Source organism: Stegodyphus dumicola, chromosome 6 (genome assembly GCF_044657685.1).
Source record: "Stegodyphus dumicola isolate Sdum_Otavi_A_Nest chromosome 6, ASM4465768v1".
Taxonomy (NCBI): domain Eukaryota; kingdom Metazoa; phylum Arthropoda; class Arachnida; order Araneae; family Eresidae; genus Stegodyphus; species Stegodyphus dumicola.
The window spans coordinates 219,061,357-219,083,070 of NC_140773.1; the positions used below are offsets into that span (position 1 = coordinate 219,061,357).

General features: G+C 31.4%; 1 protein-coding gene across 1 annotated transcript in view; it reads left to right on the plus strand.

The window, feature by feature from the left end:
* The window catches only part of LOC118189654 (putative glutamate receptor), a 31,626-nt gene extending 15,525 nt beyond the window's left edge, over positions 1–16,101 (plus strand). Inside the window, exons 6-12 of the mRNA XM_085819722.1 lie at positions 1,845–1,935; positions 2,453–2,611; positions 2,956–3,127; positions 4,217–4,437; positions 9,056–9,195; positions 11,661–11,804; positions 15,752–16,101. Of these exons, the coding sequence (XP_085675848.1) occupies positions 1,845–1,935; positions 2,453–2,611; positions 2,956–3,127; positions 4,217–4,437; positions 9,056–9,195; positions 11,661–11,804; positions 15,752–15,968 (1,144 nt within the window). The 3' untranslated portion in view covers positions 15,969–16,101. The remainder of the gene's footprint in view (positions 1–1,844; positions 1,936–2,452; positions 2,612–2,955; positions 3,128–4,216; positions 4,438–9,055; positions 9,196–11,660; positions 11,805–15,751) is intronic.
* Positions 16,102–21,714: the final 5,613 nt, after the last annotated feature.

Sequence of the window (21,714 nt, forward strand, 5' to 3'; positions counted from 1 at the left end):
GGAAAGTAGCTTTAACTAAGTTAACTGTTAGAAGCTTAGGATAAACCTTACAAGTATCATAACCCTTAATTCTCTACCCAGGCTGTTACGTGCTTTGCCAAAATAAGATAATAAAACATTTTCATATGCATTTCTTTGTTACTAGTCATTACGTTACACAATAACAGAAAAAAGCGTGTTTATATATTGCCAAATTTGAATTATTTCTTTAATTGTTAAGTACTACATTGATTACAAAAATATAATATCCCACCTAATGCAAATCACTAAATAAGGGTAAGCGCAACTCTGAAATAGATAGTTTCAGGTAAAATTGCGACTGCTTGAATAAGCTTTAAGTTCATGAAACGTAACCTATTGCAAAGAGTTAAATTAAACTGCTGGTTAAGAAAATAATGAACACTTTCTAATTTAATATAATGCAAAGTTGAATTTATTGTATTTTAGAGAACAAAGTATTTCTTTCTACCCCACTAATTAAAAAAGTCAGAGTCATACATGGGTATAATACATTAAAAATGTTCCATTCCCTCAAGAATATTGTTTTGGTCTTAATATAAAGACTTGCACAGTCACATATATATCAACATGTTTCATACTATACCCAAGTATAGACTATCTACTAATAAGTATTTGGCCTCCTGTGATAGAGAAGAAAAGCAATAGTTAGTACATCCAACTAATTCGTAATCAATACTTGGTACAGCCTCGCTAAACGAAGCCTCAGCCTTCCGGGGCATACTTTCCCCAAGTCTTTGTATAGCTGCTATTGTTATTTTCTCCCACTCAGCTTGACAAGAAGACATGAAAAATCCTTCACCGATGGCGGTTGCAGTACACTTCAATTTGGCGATCCAACTCGTTCTAGAGGTTCTGGATAGGGTTTAGGTATTATAAGCTTTGGGAAGGCAAGTCGATTCGGTTAATCTCATTGTCACCATACCAATCCATGGTGAATCTCACAGCTTGACAGGTGTTGTCATCCTGAAAGTAATATGTGTCAAACCCATAAAACTGCCGCAACGTAGGAAGCACACTGTCATTAAAAGAGTGCATTGGCGTAGAACCTACCATGAATTTGGGCCAAGGGTCCCATCCTATACCAGAAGAAACGCTTTCAGACCATAATTTCAACTCCGCCGAATTTTATTGTGGGCACGATGCATTCTGGCAGCACACGTTCTCCAGGCAAACGCCAGACCCAGACTTTACCATCGAAACCGTAGAGGGAAAACCTTAATTCGTGGCTCTAGAAAACACGTTTCCACTGATCTACGGTCCTCTGTGGGCGTGCTTTGCACCCCGGCAGCAACTCGACTATGTAGATGTGCTTTCTTGGATGGTATTTACCGAAACAACACACCCGGATGCCTGTTAAACCTCCTGGTGCATGTGGGCCATCGGTTGGATGAGATTCTTCCGAATTTATCTGTACAGCACTCGTTCGTCTCTATCTCCCAGTTTCTTGGGTCTGCCACTCGGAGTACATTTGGACAATCAACACTCTCTTTCCACTTCTGAATCGCATAGGCCATTGTTGATTTTGGGTAATTTAGCTCACTAGATATGCCCCTTAAGGATCGGCCATTCTGCGATACCTGATGTGAGTTCTAGAAATCAGATAACACTGCACTTTGTGGCGTCTTGCATGCGACTAATGCTAATGTTGTTTCCTACATGATATTTAACGGCGAAGAATGTTAAGTATATCGGAACCGCAGATACCGGAATTTTCATAGGTGGCCAAATACTTGTTGACAGATAAGGCAAGATTGCTTTTCCGATTTGCATATCCTGTATAAATCACTGAATAGTAAATAGTAGAGTTCTCTTTTATTCTGCAGTTACAAAGTGAAAGAAGCCGAGGGCCGACTTTATGGCATGCAGCAGAAAGATGGCACATGGTCTGGCATGATTGGAGAACTTACTAGAAAGGTTAGCGAAAATTTTAGTTTGCTTCTTGATAATAAACGAGATGATCCGTACCGTGTAGTTTCGTCTTGCGTTTTATAAAGACATCCTCTGTAAGAACAATTCTGCAAATTCGCAATAATTTTCATAACAAATAATTAATTAGCACGTAAAACAAAACTGAAAAATATTATTAAATATTTTTATCACATGATTCGAATGTAGCTGATTTAAAATTAGTTTACCGTTTTAAGAAACCTAATGAAATGATTAATTTTAGCACTTTTTTATATTACTTTACTGCAATCCTTATTCCAAAAATTATTTGACTCAGGGAAAAATAGTAGAACGAAGATTAAATCATTGTCCTTGAGCTTTTGAAGCAGGGTAGTAAATTTAAATACATTTTAAAATTAGTATTAAATTCTAAGATATCATTGCCTATCAAGGCTTGTAGAGTCACTAGGTTATTTTGATTTCACTAGGCTATTATCTAATTAATGATTCTCTTCAGGAATGTATTCATTATTGTATTCTTTAGAGTGCAGACATGGGAGCAGGCGATTTATCTTGGACTCTAGACCGAAGTATAGCAATAGATCTCACCCTTCCTATTTTTCCTGAGACCTCTACTTTCATATACAAAGCGCCTGCCTTTTATAGTAGGACTTGGATTCTGTTCCAGGACATCGACGCCAAAGTAAGCAGTACATATTTAATTTTAAGAAATTTAAAAATAGCGCATTGTAGATAGCTACCCGATACAATACATAAGAAAATTAAGTAGCTGTTTTCTTAAGAAAGCAGATACTAATGAAATACCATCTACCCCAAAAAAGCTTCGTTTAAACACTTTATTTAATTTGAAACAAGAGTTTTACATTTAAAATTATAAGAATATTTTTATTAGAAGAACATCCTTAAATGAAGCGAACAGAAATGCATACATCTTAAATTTCTTTTAACTTTCCCGATGTTTTCTTGATTAGCATGTAAACCAAACTTGTGAAAGTTTATTGTCTAATCATATAAAATGAATTTCAGATATGGATTAGTTTGATGTCCGTTCTGCTTGCTAGCTCCAGTGTTTATTGCCTGACATTGGGCTTTCATGAAATATGGAATCGACAAGAACACAAGAAAGTAAAAGAAAAAATCTTCTTACATGCTGCTGTGGGCAGTATTAGTTCCTTGTACAGAATACTCATCGGGCAAGGTTAAGAAATCATCATATACTTTTTATCTTTGAAATCCTGGAATAAATTGCCTTTTATAACTCAAGATGACAGTATTAGTTTAAGGCTCTTCTCATTTAAGAATTATAGCAAAATAATTATGTATAACTAATACCAGTACGTTAATTAGATATTATTACTAAAATGAAATATATTATAATTGTAACTGCTATATTTTATGTTTTAAATTTACAATTGTGTATAACAAAGCAAATGCTATTTGTTCCGAGATAGCTTTCATTATGCCAATGGATCGGTTTCTCAGCCAAAATTTCGCTTTATCAGAACAATATTAATTTTCCACATTCCCCTCCAAAATCATAAAAGTTATGAAAAGAAACTTTCAGAAACCTATTAAAAATACGAGCAATACGGGAAATGTTACGAATTTACTAAGTATTTGTTATAAAAGTATTATTATTAACCAAAGTCAAATTTGTTATAAAAGTTTTATTATTAACCTAATCGTTGGCAGAATCGGAATTAGTCTAGTACGTGAAAAACATTCCTGTATAGTAGCAGAAGACATTCTGTGGAATTTATAACTGATAAAACATAGCCTGTTTAAGGTAACCGACCAGTTTTTCAAAATGTATTTTATATTTCTGAATTTATGAGATTTCTTATTGGACTACACTTATAAGGTACTTCTCCCGCTTTCTTAGCATGCCTTCGTAGTGTAGTGGTCAGCCCGGTCGACGCGTACTTGAGAGGTCCGTGGTTCGAGTCCCGGCGAGGGCATTGCTGATTTTTCATCTCTCCCGCTTCGAAATAACCTAATGTCTCTACACATTTACGCTTAAAAATAATCCTTACAAAAGTGATAAAAAATTCATTATTTTGTGAAATTTATGCAACAAAAACTGAATTTTTTTTTTATTGAAATTAATAAAAACATCAACTAGCACCGAAAAATAACGATGATAAATACGTATTTTTAGTCCAAATGCGCCTTAGCCCAAAAAGACTGTTAATTTCGTTCTAGCTTTTTGCATTAGTTCACTATAAAAATCTTATCTTTGTTCTATTTTACAAAAACATTTCAGCTAAAAAATGTTTATCCTTTTCAGGTATTTCATATATTCCCTGTGCTGCGTCGTGTCGAGCTATATTAGCTGTTTGGATAATGGGATGCTTTGTTCTGAACTCTCTCTACAGCGGTACACTCACTTCGACGCTGAGTCTTCACAAATCACCGAGGCCTGCGGATTCTTTACAAGACCTCCTCAAAAAATATCCTAATGCTAAGTTAGCTTTGAGAAATAATTCGCAGATTCACTCATACTTTAAGGTCAGTCTACTTTTTGTCAGAAATACTTCAAAAAATTATAATTGTTACTGAACTGGGTTCGTTAAAATATCTTTAGATTTTAACGAAACCAATTCAGCATTCAATTTCCGTCGTTCCAGCATGCCTTTGTGTTGTAACGGAAGCACACTCAGCGCGTATTCGAAAGTTCCACGGTCGGGTCTCGGCAAGGGCACTGCACATTTTTCACGTCTCTTGCCTCAGAGAGATTAATGACAAGCTTAATGACTTTTACTATATTTTAAATAACCAGCTTATTTATAGTTTCAGCTTTACTATCACTTCTCCTTTCCGTTTCTTAACCAGAATACAAATCAGTTGATAAAGTATTTAAATCGAGGGTTTGGGACTGTAAGACACAGTATGCTTCTGCCTCTCGAGGCCGTGTTACTAGGTTCATCAGCTCTGATAAAATTCCAATCCTTTGACTTCGCGTTAAATTAATTATGTAGTTTTTGACTACTCAGTTTAACTTTTTTATTTCACTGTTACTTTAAGTCTCATCGCCGTGGAGGAATGTGAAAGCACGAAACGTGAATTTCATGTTTTAGTTCTGATTTTTTTTTTAAATCTGATGTGTGCACCACATGACTTCCTTGTACGGAATATTAAATTATACGCATTTTTTTTCTTGCATTTAATTTAAACTTATTGGATTGAATTAAATCTACTTCGTCGATAGCGCATAAACCACAATAGAATAAATGCACTTTTTAAAATTCACTATATTTGTTTACCATAGGGACACTCTGGCCCTAGATTCACTTAACAGCGTTACATTTCCTTCATTTTTTAACTCAGAATGCACAAAATTTATATCATCTTAAGAATTATCTAATTGTTGCCACATGGTCTAGTGAAATACTATAATAAATCTAAAACAATGTATAAAAGAAATTAAGCAAAGAACAACAAAAACAAAAAAGAAACAGTTTTTCACAGACAATTCAGCATTTCTCATTTAATTAATACAGTTCTCCCTTTCGCGACAAGGCAAAAATACAGAAAAATTCAAAATGTCTGCATTGAAAATTATGAAGTAAATCTTAAACACTTATTTCCTCGAATAAATTCCAGAATGGATTAAGCATGATTTAATTCGCAATAATAAAAGAAGGCGTTATCTTTGTTATTGCGAAGCTTACTTTCTCTAGATTGGCAACAAATCTGCTATTCTGCTGTTTTAAATGTAAACAAGCAATGGCCGACATGACAAAAATTATTAGGCTTAGCAGCGCTTAAACAACTTTAAATTTTTTATAATTCTAAAAATATTGCATATAGATTTATTAAAGGCATAAAATCCTTTACCGGAAGATAAGAACAGTATAATTCAATCATTTTAAAGCAAAAAATGCACAATTTACAAACATATAAAAATAAAGAAACTGAGATCACTGAGCCGAGTAACAGAGTGGATATATATATACACATATTTATATAATTTTGGTGCGGCCTACTCCAACGAAAATACGAGGTGCACATCTACATGTTATAGCAGTCCTATATACAAAATTTCAACGTTCTGAGGCTACTCGTTTTTGAGTTATGCGAGATACATATGTACGTATGCACAGACGCCACGAAAAATTCTCTTTAGAATTCCTCTTAAATTATTTTTACGATTTTTTTGGGGAAAAGAGTCCTTTATTCTCTCCTTACCTACAGATGTCAAGCAAAAGCATGGTTAAATTGCATTCGATAGCGGTGAAAATGGATATTTGCGTTGAAATATGATGCCTGAAACTTTTCGCGATTACAATACTTCCTTTTTACTTCGTACAAGGAAGTGAAAAGTTGTTTTAAACCTTTTCAAGACTTTGTTTGTTACTGCAGACCAAGCTATGTAATTCGCTCCAAGTCTGCTAGGCGTTTGTGACTATTTTATGCTATCAAAGAGACGCAAAGACTATACATCTTTGCCGTCTGTAGATGTGCTTGTGTTTCTGAAAGGCGTAAAAATGTTTGATTTTAAATCTCTAGCCTTAAATAGTAATCAAATTTAGTTTACCAGCTACGCTATTATGACATTTATCGAATATCATATTTCATCGCGATAGCCCCCAAAAGACTTTTCCATGGGACTCATTTTAACTCTGTAGTTGTTTCTCAGAGGTTCCAATAAATGTTTTTTAGAAATTGTGGAAAGGTTAATTTTAATTTACAGCAGTATAAATATAAGTATAACAGTAGTATAATAATTGACATATGACTACAACAATTAGTAGAAATACACATTACAAAAATCTCAATTGGACACCTCATGAATTCCTTGTACGGCCTTAAATGCATTTTTGCTGCACTTCATTTAAACTTAAATCGAATTTCTTCAGATATATATTTCTCATTCAGTTAATTCAGTTCTTGTACTTCGCGGCAAGACAAAAATACATAAAAACTCAAATCATCGTCATTAAAAATTGTACAATTAGACAAATATAAAACACCAAATACGGTTAAAAATTTTTTACCGTTAAAATGAGAGTTTCTACGCAAAAACAAGCAATTCGGCCAGCGGCAGGAAGACAGATTTTTTGGTGCATAAAATTTAAAGTTTACTTTTGCCCCCACTTGGCAAAAAGGGCACTGAAGTTGGTTCAGAAACTGACTTAATTTGCTATTCTACTAAGATTTTCAAATGTAAACAAATGGCGGCTTCGTTAGGCTTAATAGCACTTAAATAACTTTTAAATTGTTGATAATTCTACAACTATTGCATGTATATTAACTAAAGTCATAGAAACCTTAACTGGAGCGTAAGAGCAATGTAATTCAGTCACTTTTAATTGCAGTGCATTTTTTGCACTTTTAAAGCAAAAAATGCACAATTTACTAGTACTGAAAACTGATTAAAAACACTGAGCTGACTGTGCCGAATAATAGAGTTGGTATATAAATGTATATATATTTTATACTTTTGGCTCGGTCGATTGCAACCAGAAAGGGAGGTGCACAACTAAATGTTATAGCCCTTCCATATACAAAACTTCAACGTTTTGAGGCTATTCTTTTTTGAGTTCTGCGAAACACAGTCATACGTATACCTACATACGCACGTACGTACAGACGTCACAAATTTCTTCTGAATCCATTTTAAATCCGTTTTACAATCCGTTTTGGGAAAAAGAGTCCTCTTTTCTGTCCATATGTACAGATATCAAGCAAAAACACCGTTCACATGGATTCAAGAGTGATAAAAATGGATATTTTCGTTGAAATATTATACCCGAAATTTTCCATGATTACAATACTTCCTTTACTTCGCACAAAGAAGTAAAATGAATTCAGTTTTCGTTATTCCAGTAGTACATGATTAAAAATTTCCTGGTAGTGGTCGTAAGAGAAACATTGCGAGTGTGCATCTCAATCGCTTACAAATGGAAATGTTTTTGACTTGTCGTAATTCTCTAAAGCATATTCTGCATTGCTTGTTTGACATTTATCCATACTAATTCTTGAAATAAACCTCTTCTTCTCCTGCACTTGCTTTAATTTAAAAAGAATCACGAAAAATGCAAAAAAAAATTCGACTTCTTATTTGTTTTCGTTTCAACTTGTTTAGGAAATGAAATTTAATATTCAAAAGTTTTAATTATGTACTTTATTTACTATCCCTTAGTTACATGTTTTTAAAAAGTAAAAATGCATTTAAAAAAATGTATTGATAAATTTTTCGTTAAACAGAGATTTGAAATTTTGTTTCAATAAAATCTTTTAATATTAAGAAAAGTTCTTCTTTTTTTTTATTTATTGCGCAAATGCTCTCGAAATGTGTTCGCGCGTGTAAAAGAAGGAAAAAAAATAAAACGTAAAAAAATAAAAAATAAAACAAAAAATAAATAAATGAAATTTGAAGGCTTGCAGATTTTCCCTCCCGTGATTAAAGAATCGAGGGATTCGAGATTCAAGAAATAGTTAGAAGGCAAATCAATACCAAAAAATTTAGGATTCGTATCAATATTTTTCATTACAACAATTTTTCACCTTCTCCCCATCCCATTGAAATTTTTGTACGTTTGTCGCATTTTTAGTTGAGTTAATCATACGTACTGATATTTTTTTTTCAGTTACCCAATACGGATGATCAGTACGGAAGGTCATTATGGAAGATCAATAAATTTGACGTTCTGTACGATACTGCATAAACATAATTTTTGTTAATTCGTACTTAAAAATCGTTCATATTTTTAAGTAACATTAAAGGAAATATTTATTTAAAGTTTTTAAATAAGTTTTGTTTGGCACATACAAAAATTTAGGTAACATTTGTGTTGTGTACTGGAATTTACTATACGGAAAATATTTCAAAAATCTATATTCAGATACATTTCTGCTAAACATTGTTCTTAACATGAAACAGCCATTTATACGAATAATGTTTCAATTTGATTTGCATTTCATCGTATTTTCAAGTGTTTTTGCTCGAGCTAGCATAATTTTAAAAACGTATTATTAAAATGAAAAAAGTGTAAAACTTATGTAAGGTGAAATAACTGAGTACAAGACGCAGTTGTTTACTTTGCTATTCAATTTAACCCATATTCAAACGCTTTTTGAAGAAAGTGTACGCAGGTTTAACGACTTCTTGCTTCACTTTCAGGAATCTCCCTTGTGGCGAAACATGTGGCTAAAAAATATGGAATCGTATGTTATCCCAGGAAAAGTCAAGATAGCCGATACGATGGAGAAAGTACATGGCCAGCAAGAAGGATCATCTGTTTATGTTTGGGTTGCCGAAAGGTAAGGCTAATCATTTTAACAAAACCTTAGACGAGCATTCTAATATTTGCAGAACATTATAGAATAGAATCCGAAGAATCTGTGATTGTTTTGTTAATGTCATATTGTTACTAAACGACGCTTTGTAATATGTTAGATTATACAGAGCGATATCCGTCTATTTTTTTAGCGGATAAGATACCAATAGTCGGTAATGCTGCATTTATTTACTCAGTAATACATTGGGAAAATATTATTTAAAGACAATATGGTGGTTGGCAATTGTAGAATACATATTCATGCAGATTCTTAACTATTTAATTTCTTTAAATATAATGCGGGGCTCTAATAAACGGTGGCAAAAATTTGAAAAATTAAACGCCGTTTTATAGTGGACGACGCAAAATTCCAAAACGAAATTAATAGCCCTTCTGGGTAAATTTTCCCTTTGAGTAAAAAAAAAAAAAAAAAAAAAAAAGGAGCTCTATATTATGAAACAATGTAGATACATAATGTTTGTACTCATTAACAACATAAATTCAATATTTTAAAACTTTGAAATATGAGTTTTATAGGATATTTTCTTACTCCTTTCAGGTTGTAACTAGAAGCAAACTCGACGCGTATTTGTCAGGTCCGGAATTCGAGTCCCGGCGACGCCATCGCATATTTTTCCCGTCTCCAGCATCAGAAAACCTATGCTATTTATTTAATTACCCTTATTCACAAATTTTCAAAGAGATTACTTTGTACATATGATCTAAATATTCGATCAATATAATCATTAAAGTGTTTTTTAAATTTGCAAAGAATAGCAAGTATTATTAAAATGTTTTAACTTCATTTTTGATTTTATCTATTTAAAATTTTGTTTACTCTTGAAACCCAATTTTCTATACTACTTAAAATCTGTGCACGTCTGTTTGTTTGTTTGCAACACCATTTCCTCCGAAATGGCAGGCATTTGAGTCTCGGGAGAGGTGCCGCCTGATTCTAAAAATTCGTAGGAAGCTATTTCAACCATTCTTCTCTTCTCTTCTTAATTGGAAGCTCTGAAAACACTAATTTTCGTAACCTGCAAGTTTTTTTTTTTTTTTTTTCTTCTGCTGAACTTCATTGCTTTTCCGCGTGGTACGTCGAAGCACGTACGAGGTGGAATTTTAAAATTGCCATCCGTCTTTTCCAAAATCCGTCCTTTCTCAAATTTCTGATAAATTTTCAGATTAAAAAATTTTCGGGTTAAAACTTAAATCGAGATTTAATTTTTCTTTTTTTCATTAAGGGGTTTCCTGATATAAACACACAGGTAAATGCTATTTGTTGTAGAAGTATACATTATTTTCTCACAACAAATATTTACCTCATTTTTCTACTTCAACATGAAAATTATCAACAAGAACCTTGAAATTAGTTTGAGACCTCAGCTAAATTTTGTTTTAATTTACTGCAGAAAGTGTATTTTATAATCACGAGTTTACAAGTGCAAGTACTATCTGGAGCGTTTGGCATTGTCCCAATTTGGTTTAGTATAAAAAGTGGTGCTGCCATCTAGTATCGAACTGATTAACTAACCTAATGCCGTAGCATTCAGTTAGTTACTTAATCAGTTTCATACTAGATGGCGCCACCATTTTTTTAAAATTTGATTGCAAAAGTAATGGTTAATGCTCCTTTCTTTCAGAAGCAATTATCCCGTTGAATTTGCGAAGCTTTTAAAATGCAGTCTTCAAATATTATGACTTTACTCTCACACAGAAATTTACTTTTTTCACGTTTCAATAACAAAAAGATGAAATAAGAAGCAAATGAAATAACTGTTATCTTAAGTTGCAACAGTGTTTAATTATTCTCTCTTAAATTCATTATATCTCTTTTTTTAGTACGTTGCTTACAGCAAATTGTGTGTAAATAGGTTATAAAATACTAAATATAGCAGTACAAAATCGGGTGTATTTTGTCTTAATTCTTATAAGTTTCATTGAGTATATGCGCGAAGTTCTTTCTATAAACTATATCCATAACATTCATAGGTTCAGTTTTAGTCTGATTAATATCGCGTAATTCCTTGAAGTATTTAAACCAGCTAATATAATTTAAATAAATATATATATATATATTTCCCTCTTTTATTCGCACACTGGAAGTTTTCTTATACGCAGCATAAAACACAGCAAAAGGAATAAATATTATATATTATATAATATAAATTATTAACATTAAATAATAATAAATCTCATCAGGCTAATTTGAAAAAATTGACGGAAGAAAAAAAAAATGTGTAAAAACAATAGTTTTACTGGCGCCACCTATCGATTCGTAAAGTAACTATAAAGTTAAGTAAGATATATTGCATGTAAGTATTGAGATAATAACCTTTGGTTCTTCATTTATTAATGTATTTCCTACTTGCTATTAAATACATAGAAACATTTGATGATTATGAATATTGCGTTACGGATATTCAATGACCGAATATTATTTTGCAGGGCAATGCTAGTGAAGATGATGCACAAGTATTCCGATGATCCTTTCATATGTGATTTGTACGTTGGTCGTGAAGATATAATACGTTCGGACTGGTCATTAGCTTTAATCAAAAATAGTCCTTTTCTGTCCCAGTTTGATGCCAAGTAAGTTTTCGAATCAAAAATTATTAATATTAGTTCATTAAATCTTCGTAAAATTTACGAAAGCATTTGTCGTGGCAATGCAGGATTTTCGCCTCTCCATGTACATTTTTTTATAGTTTCCGAAAGTACATTTTTTTATAGTTTCAATATTTTAAACACTATTACGCTACAATTAGCAAGATCTTTTATTGGCAATACATTCAGTTTATTATTAATTTATATATTACGTCGTAAAATTTGCGATGATTTAGTAACGTAATATTTTTTTTAACATTTAATTCTAGAAAGTATGTAAATGTTACTTAAAAGCGACGTTTTTTTAATTTGAATTTTATTTTATTATTCAAAGTTTGGTAGTTTCGATCTCATAGCTATTCATCGAAGAGCTTATTTGTTTTTCATAGGGTGTTAATACTTGTTAATTATTATAATACTATTTTTATTAGAGGTAGCTGACTACCCCAAGTATCCATTTTCGACAGTCAATATTCTGTATCAATTTTAGTATTAATAGTTTAGGACTTCTTATCCTACGCAACAGTTTTTAAATATTTATCTTATTTTGAGGTAAATATTTTTTGATTTTTTATCCTTTTCTTTCCTTCCCTCTGACTGCTTGATATTTAGAGAACAGAAACCTCGCTTTATCAGAGTTTTGCTTTCGTGAGTAAGAAACCTACAAATTTTAAAAGAACACATTGATGTAAAGTAACATGAGACGTAATATTTTGACTAAATAGTTATGTACACCTTGCACACAAAAAAAGGTGGGACAGTTCTATATATCCCGTTTTATTGGACCGATTGTTGAAATTTCACTTGCGTTTTCCATGTCTCGTTTTCCATGTCTTCACTCGTTTTCCATGTCATGCGTAGTACCAAGGGTCTGCCTTCGAGTATGATGTCACTACGAAGGTTGTAGAGAAATTAGGATATTTCTAAGCAGGAGACATGAAAATGGAGCAATACCCTCGCCAGGACTTGATCCACGGATCTCTCGAATACGCGTCGAGCGTGATGACCACTACACCATGAAGGCATGCTAAGAAGGGGGGAGAAATACCTTATATGGTTCTGAGGTAGTAATTTTTTAGACCTCATGCAGAGCTATCCTAAAGCCTTTTCCTTGAGCTTTTTGAACACAGGATTATGTAATTATTTAGACTGTTTATTTTACTTCTCGTTAATTTTTAGAAATTTCTAAGGTAGATATTAAACTGGCTTGTTAAGTGGGCATGTAAGATAGATGTTTCGTAGACTATCTCTTGGTGCATAGCAAAAGAATGACAGTCGTTTTTAATCTGTTATATTATTTTTTGTTTCTATATGCACCACTTGTCCTGAAATTATATTGTAATCTCTTCATGTTCTAAATCATTATTATTAATTAATACTAGATGCTGTGTATGTGGTGGCACTGTATGATATACTGCAATAGGTAAACTCTAGATCAGCGGTTCTCAACCTTTTGACCAACGCGTACCATCTAAACAAAAATTGAAAAACTTTAGTACCAGCACTACATTTTACAATGATTATTTTTCTCTTCCTCAATATAAATATTAAACACACACACACACACACATATATATATATATATATATATATATATAAACAAATTTAAATTTAAATTTAAACAAACACGTATAAAAGTAAAAAAGTAAAAAAGCAAATTTAAAGCCAAAATAACTTTTAAAAAAATTTTAAAAAAATGTGCAAACATATAAAAGATTTAATTCTCGAACTAATCTACAATGTCATTTAAATTCAGAAGCATAAGCAAATCAAGTGCAAAACCAATCCATGAAAATAAATTCACTAATTTGGCAAATTAAAATTAAACTAAACAATTTTTTAAAAATGCATAAGTGAATGACTGTTAAGTAGGCAGGAGACAGACTTATCAAGGGGAAGTTGCCTCCAAACCTAACTCTCCAATCATTCAATTCATGCAGGCAAGGGTAAAAGTCAAAACCAAAAGTAAAAAGAAATACCAATAAAGTGGTACCCTTAGAAATTAACATTTAAGAATTAAAGTTCTAAAAGGAAGATACTAATCAAGTCTTTTGAGAAACAAGCAAGTAAAGTCAAGTATTAAATTAACCTTTTTTTTAAAAAAATAAATTTTTATAAAAAATAAAAAATAATCTAGAAATTAATGTGTTTTAGAAACCCTTGTCTACAGGAACCTTCCCGTCACGAATATGCATATCAATAAAAAGAAACTAAAAAAGAACTATACATAATCCATATAAACCAATAAGAAACAAAAAGAACTAATTCACAATTTAAAAAAAAACAAATATATATTTAAAAATAATTTCATATTTAGAAAATACTACATAAAAAATTTTAAAAAATACTTAAAGCAAGTAAATAGTAAGTTTTAATTCTAACTCACCTACTAAATGAGTGTTGGGGGTCTGCAAAAGTGTTGTTAAAGAGAAGTAAGTGTGTTCTTCAAATTATATAGATGGCGCTTATGTAGGTAAAGACTTCTTGAGTGCCAAGCTGCTATCTTTGTTATATTAAAAATTTTTTGTAAACATTAATATTAAAATTTTAAAAAAATATAAAACCCTAAAGGTAGTAATAGCAATTATAGGGAGTTAAGTAGCTAAGCCAATCAAGAGATGTAAGTTTGCTTGAAAGAAAAAAAGTTAAGTGGTATTGTGAATTAAAAAATGTAAACTGTTTGTAATGTGAAATTTGTGTTCTGTTGAAAAATTGTGTAAAAATTGTAAATAACGTTAAGTGAATTTTTTTTTTTTTTTTTTTTTTTTTTTTGTGAAAATTCCAAATATTTAAAGTAATAAAGTAAAACTCAAATGTTTTAAAATTAAAGTTTAAAAGTAAAATTTCCCCAAATTTTTTTTGAAACGAAGTCCTTAAAAAACCTCTTAAAAATTTCCAGAAATTTCCCAAAAATTGCTTTTAATTAAATTCAATTTATTCTTATGAAACATATATATATATATATATATATATTGCCATTTGCACACCTATTGGCTATTTGTATAAAATATGCACACATTAAAAATATTAGATTAAAAATTGGTTACCATTTCAATTATCAAAATTTAAATTATAATACTTTAACATTTAGTGTGAAATTTGGGCCTGTTTAAGAGAGATCCATTTCTTTATGTCTGGTGTTCATTTCACTTAGCTTTAGCAGTAAATTAGGATCCACTTTCTTTTCCGCATTTATTTTTCAAATATAACATGGAAGGAAATCCTTTTTCACATAAATATGTTATGCAGAAAGGCAATAAAAATTTGATAGCTTTATTTGAAATGCCTATACATTCTTTTTTTAGGATCAGTCAAAAGTTAACAAGTGTGTCATTTTTGAAATCTTCAGTTAGAGTTCGATCGCAGGAAATTCCTATCAATTGTTCTCTTTCTTCAGGAGATTTTTGAATTTAATTGTTAAAAATACTTTGTTTCTTAGCGTTCCACCTATTTTTCTTTTGAGCACCACCACGGGTACGCGTACCACCGGTTGAGAATTGCTGACCTAGATCCTTTGGAAAGCTTCAGATATTCATACTTTGAACCTTTCTTTGCAAACTCTTATAATGCTTGCAATTTTTTTTTTTTTTTTTTTTTTTTTTTTTTTTTGTTGGAGAAGGGTTAGTGAGTATGGAAATGCACTACCAGTTGGCCCATGGCACATCGCAGATGTCCCTTCCTCATATTTTTACCTGCATCCACCACTCTTCCTTAATTCTAAAACTGTAACTCTCCATCGGTTAGCATTATTTTCTATTATGGAATTAGATGGTAGTATTTTTTTATTAAGAAAGCTGCTCATATTTCACTCTATTTGTTCTGTACTAAACCTAGAATTCTGGTGTGAATAATACTCTAAAAAATTGGAATTTGTTAACGAATTTAAATTATAAAGTTATAATTACTTGTTTATGACTGTTTAACTTCTTTAGAATCTTGCGAATGCACCGTTTCGGTCTTCTAGAGAAATGGCGCAAAGACTACTGGGAATCCGCTCAAGGCACTTGCAGACCGAATGACGGTTTAAATCCTACTGCTTTGGATCCAATTTCCTTTTCGGATACTAAAGCCATTTTCTTTGTTCTGGCACTAGGCTGGTTAAGCGGTATCGTGATCCTTCTCATCGAAAGACTTTGCTACAACTACTGAAATATTCCACCTGTCCTAATGTAAGTGCGCTATGCCTACTAAATGGGCAATGTATATATATAGAGAGATGCCTACTAAAGGTAGAATGTATGTATATCTTAATAACATAGGTATCTGCAATGCATTTAATAAAACGTATGAAATCATGATGGGCTATTTATTGTTGTTCTCCCACGCCTTTTGAAAATTACATAGCTCTGTTGTATTAAAATCTGAAAAATTGTGTCAGATGTTATTTTTTCATCAGCTGTGACACCAAAAGCAAAATCACTTATAATCAATGCAACTTAACAGCTTTCATTTATTCTTTCATATCACAAAAATACTATATTCCTTGTTCGAAAATCTGAAAGCTTTCAAAGTTTTATTCATTTATTTATTTTTAATGTTTTATCTTATTTATTTATTTTCCCTCTTTGTTGACGGCTTTCCATAGCGCTCCGACATCTCTCATTTCAGAAATTAAGCCTTGGTATTAAACGTTGATTTGCTGCAAAGAATCACTCATGATTATTTAGCGTCCTTGAAACTGAATATCTTAATTATTGACTTCAATTCGATTATCTGAATCATGCGTTTTCACCAGACGATTCTGAGTAAAAACACTAGCCTTGAAATTGTGATTGAAATTAATTTTATTTTAATCAAATTTAGTCCGTTAAAATTTTATACGCAAACAACTAATCCAAAAAATGAATTTCCCTAAAATATTTCGAAATGCGAAACAAGCATGCACATTTAATGCTTAGTCTAATGCAATAAATTTGAATTCTGCAGTTTTTTTTTTCTTTTAAATGTCTATAATGATTTTTTTTCTTCTACTTCACATTTGCTTGCAATTCTAAAAAATGATTTCTGCCTGTCCTCTGTTACCTTACAATTTTAAATAATTTTCAAGAATATTTATGCAACTCTCATGTTTATGTATACGTAACATTTACATAACACCGCCGTATGGATAATTACAATGAAATCCCTGTGATCATGAGAAGTTATTTGTTAAACAACTGTATGCAACATCTATAGCATCAGGGCTATAGAAAGAAAATTTTTGTTCTGTAGGTGAATTGAATCTTTGAAATGTATATATGGTTCTACACGAACTTTATTCTTCCAGAATTTTATTATAATTTTTATTTTATTATAATTTTTATTTTATTATAATTTTTATTTTATTATAATTTTTATTTTATTACAATTTTATTTTATTACAATGTACTATAATTTTTATTTTATTATAAATTTATTATATTATAATTTACTATATTTTTTGTTATTTATTATAACTTTTATTTTATTATAATTTCTCATTTTTATTATTTATTATAATTTCTCATAATTTTCATTATTTATTGTAATTTTTATTTTAATTAAGTGTATCAGTATGTTACAGATATTTTATGTACTTGTTATTAAAAAATCCCACAAACTATCGAATTCTATAGTTCTATTGAGGTTATCTGCAGTCACATTCCATATTCTGCATTTAATTTGTTTATATAATTTGCTTTTGTTGCCACATACGTCGAGAAAGATTTTTCCGTTATATAGGTTGCTCCGAATTGCATGGAAATATTTATAACTGTGTGAGAAATTTTTGCTTCTTTGTCATGAATTTGTAACTAAAAATAGGAGCAGTTCTTGCTTAAAATTAAATTTTAACTTCAATCTGTTGATATGTTGATAAGTTAATCCCTTTCCTTAATTAGCAGGCTAATTTCCTTAATTTATAAAATTACAATTACGATAAATTACAATTAAAATACAATTCCGATTAAGGAAATACAATCTGTTTAGGTTTGCAAAGTATTGCACGTCATTTTCTTTGACATATGTCATATGCCGAATTTTTAATTTCACTCGCGGAACATATGGGCATGACTTGCGGAACACTGGAGGTTCCACCGAATACAATTTGAAGACCACTGGTGTAGAGAAAGTAGAGCTAAAGATTTTGTTACCACAATTGATCGCAATCAGAACATTTTTTCTTTGCCATTTAAATATTTCATAGAAATATCTTGCCTTTTGTTCCCTTTTTACAATTAGAATTTTCTAAGCGACTGTTGTTGTTGTTTTCACCAATCTCACTGTTCTGACAAATCCCACGACACTCATCGTGGCAAGGAGTCAAATGAAGGTGTCACCATAAAGGTGACAGCCCGACTTTAGCTCAGTTTCGTCACTAGTTTTGAGAGAGTGTCCCTCGGGGGGGGGAGAGTTACGAAGGTCCTACCACCAACTTCTCGAGAGGACTTTTGGCTCGCTGCGTATTTAGAGTGCTTCCATCCCGCACAGACACTATGCATTTTCAAACGTCCAATCTCCCTTCTGGATTCGAACACAGGCATATCAGTACGAAAGTCAGCGTCGTACATTCACATTCAGATTTCACATTATTCGCTTGAAAACAGCTTTCAGAGACATTCGGTTATTTTGAAGTAGAAGACAGGAAAAATGAACAATGCTCTTGCCGGGACTCGAACTGTTTAATATGCGCCGAGTGTGCTAAACGTTATACCATGAAGGCATGCAGAAAAGAGGGAAAAAATACCTCAGATACTTTTCATTTTAAAGGCGACTGGGGATTAGGGGACCCAATCGCCAAATCCTGGTTTTGAAGAATCATCATCCTCCACCTTTTAGTTCGGGCGCCACTGTGCAAACATTAGATTGTTTTGAAGTAGAAGACATGAAAAAAGGAGCAATGCTCTCGTTGGGAGTCAAATCTGGACCTCTCAAATGTGCGCCAAGTGTGCTAAGCGTTACACCACGAAGGTATGCAGAAAGGAGGGAGAAAATAATCTTAAGCTTGCTAATCATATTTTTGAGAACTTAAGTGTTCTTTTTTTGCTTCAGTCATTGTAGGTAACACAGTTTCACGTGATAAATATCCTTTAATGTCCGGACGTAAAATTTCTGTTTCTTCTTCTGCCAACTTCTTTCTTTTTCTTTTTAAAACCTTCTGTACACTTTTCCTAATGCTTTAACAAATTACTTCATGACAGTCAGTTATAAAAGAAAAGGTAGAAGAAGCGTTTCGTTTCGTCTACAAACATTTTACATAAGTTTTCAAGCTTTATAAATCCTCTATAAGTCCAGCATAATATGAACTAATTTTATTCCTGTAGCACTAGAATTCAAAATAGAAATTGTAATGTGGTTGTATATTACCATTAATCAGAAGAAATGAAAGCGTATTGTAGAGACATTAGGCTACTAATGCAGGAAAAATAAGACAGGAAAAATAGGCAAAGCCCTCGCCGGAACTCGAACCTGGACCTCTCGAATACGCGCCGAGTGTGCTACCATTACACCACGAAGGTATGCAGAAAGGCGGGAGAAAATAATAAAGTTATAAAATTAAATCCAATGAATAAATATTAAGAATTTGGAACTCAATCCTACAAATCATTCTCCAAACAGATAGAAAAATCTCCAAATGATACGAAAAATGAAACAGAAATCTTCGCGCATGCGCTGCGGGCTACGTCTAAATGCACTTTTTAAAGCTGCAACGAGGGTTCACTGCTCCAGAGAAACTTCACGCTTCTTATTTGTTTAATCATTATTCACAAGTAAAAAACTGAACATTTCTGAAAGGGAAATGATAGAATTTATTTTTTTATTTCCTGACAAATGAGGAAGATGTGAAAATGAGAGATGTATTATAAGGATTTACAATTATTTTTTCCCCCAAGTAAAGCGAAATCATTCGCTTATTTACATTTCCTTCTGTTAATGACTGATGTTTCAATCAAAATAGGTTATTCACAAATTAAAAATAAAAATGTAAAACAGCGTTAAAAATAATTGAATTTGTAAAACTCTGAGGATAACTGTTGTTACTTAAAAAAGCTAAAACCACTTTTTGTTAAATGACACATATTTTAGTTTTCAAAGTTTGAAATTAATAAAAACCAAAACTACTATTGCTTTAACATTAACAATAGGTTATTTATTGTCTTCAATTAATCTTTGAACAAAAGTTTTCGAAACGTTACCATCCTACGAAGTCTGTATTTGTTCTTCTTCATTCAAACTCGAGAAAAAGGATTCGACGAAATTATATGGCTGGATTATATGGCTTATATTATCGACGAAATTATATGGCTGGTTTTTCGTGGTTCTTCCCATGTGTAACGTAAATACGGGCCAAATCAGTATTTCAATATATTACGTAAAAAAAAATCGTAAAAAAATCTGATGCGGACATCACATGACTTCTTTGTACGCTCTAGTAAATTATACGCATTTTTTGCTGCATTTCATTTAAACTTATTTCCTCGAATTTCATTAAAGATGTATTTCTCATTCAGTTACTTCAGTTCTCACTTTGTGGTAGAGCAAAAATGCATAAAAATTCAAAATTAACTTCATTAAAAGTTGAAAAATATAGAAAAACATAAAACACCAAATAGAAAGAAAAAAAAGTTTAAAAAAACAATTTTTACAATTAAAATTAGAGTTTCTACACAAAAACAGGCTATTCGGTCAGTGCGCAAGAAAGAAGATTTTTCAGTGCACACAAAGGAAAGATTAATTTTGGTCCCACTCGGGGAAAACACACTGAAGGTGCAGAAACTGGTTTAAATCTCTATTCTGCTGAGTTTCAAATGTAAACAAATATGGCTGCTAAGTTAGGCTTAGCTGCACTTAAACAACTTTTAAGTTATTAATAATTCTACAACTATTGCATGCAGATTAACTAAAGGCATATAAATCTTAAACAGAACATAAAAATAGCATAATTGAACCATTTTTAAAGCAAAAAAGTGCACAATTTACCAACATGTAAGTATAAAAAGAACTGAGGTCACCGAACAGATTAACATAGTGGTATATTTATATACTTTTGGTGCGGCCGATTGCGACCAAATAATTGCACGTTATAGCAAATAGGTGCACAATTACATTTTATAGCAATCCTATATACAAAATTTCAACGTTCTGAGGCTACTTGTTTTTGACTTTTGCGAAATACGTACATACGTCACGAAAAAAATATCTTCCGAACCCATTTTAAATCACTTTTTCAATCCGTTTTGGGATCTGTCTTTACGTACAGATGTTACTCAAAAACATAGCTAAATTGCATTCGAGAGCGGTCAAAATGGATATTTTCGCAGAAATATGATACCCGAAATTTTTCCAGATTACAGTACTTCTTCTACTTCGTACAAGGAAGAAATAAATAAAATTTAAAATAGTATTCAAATAGAACAGTATTTTAAAATATGAAAACATATAGGAAAAAATGAAATAAAAATAAAGAAGCAAATGAAATGAAAGAAATGTATAATTTTGAAACTAATTGTAATTAATTGTCTATCAATGCGTCGGGGAATTTTTCTCATTTCTGAAATTATTTAAAATTTAAATTTAGGTATCTTATATAATTGATTAGAAAATTTAAATTATTAACAATGATTCTCTTGTTTTAATTGTTTAAATTTACATACTTTTATTAATTTAGCACTATAATTACCAATCCCAGTAGTAGAAAAAGTATAAATTCTAATTTTTGATTTCCACAATAGTACGCATTTACTATCTAAATTATACTTCCCATTTTCTAGGAGATAATTTTTGATTTATATATTCCTATTAAACTGAATATTTAATTTTAGCATCGACAACGCAGGATTTTACTTTTTAGGTTCTTTTAAATTAAATCTTGAAATTCCTTTATTTTAAAGTTTTTCTTCTTGTTTATTTATTTATAAATTTTATTATTTGTTATGCA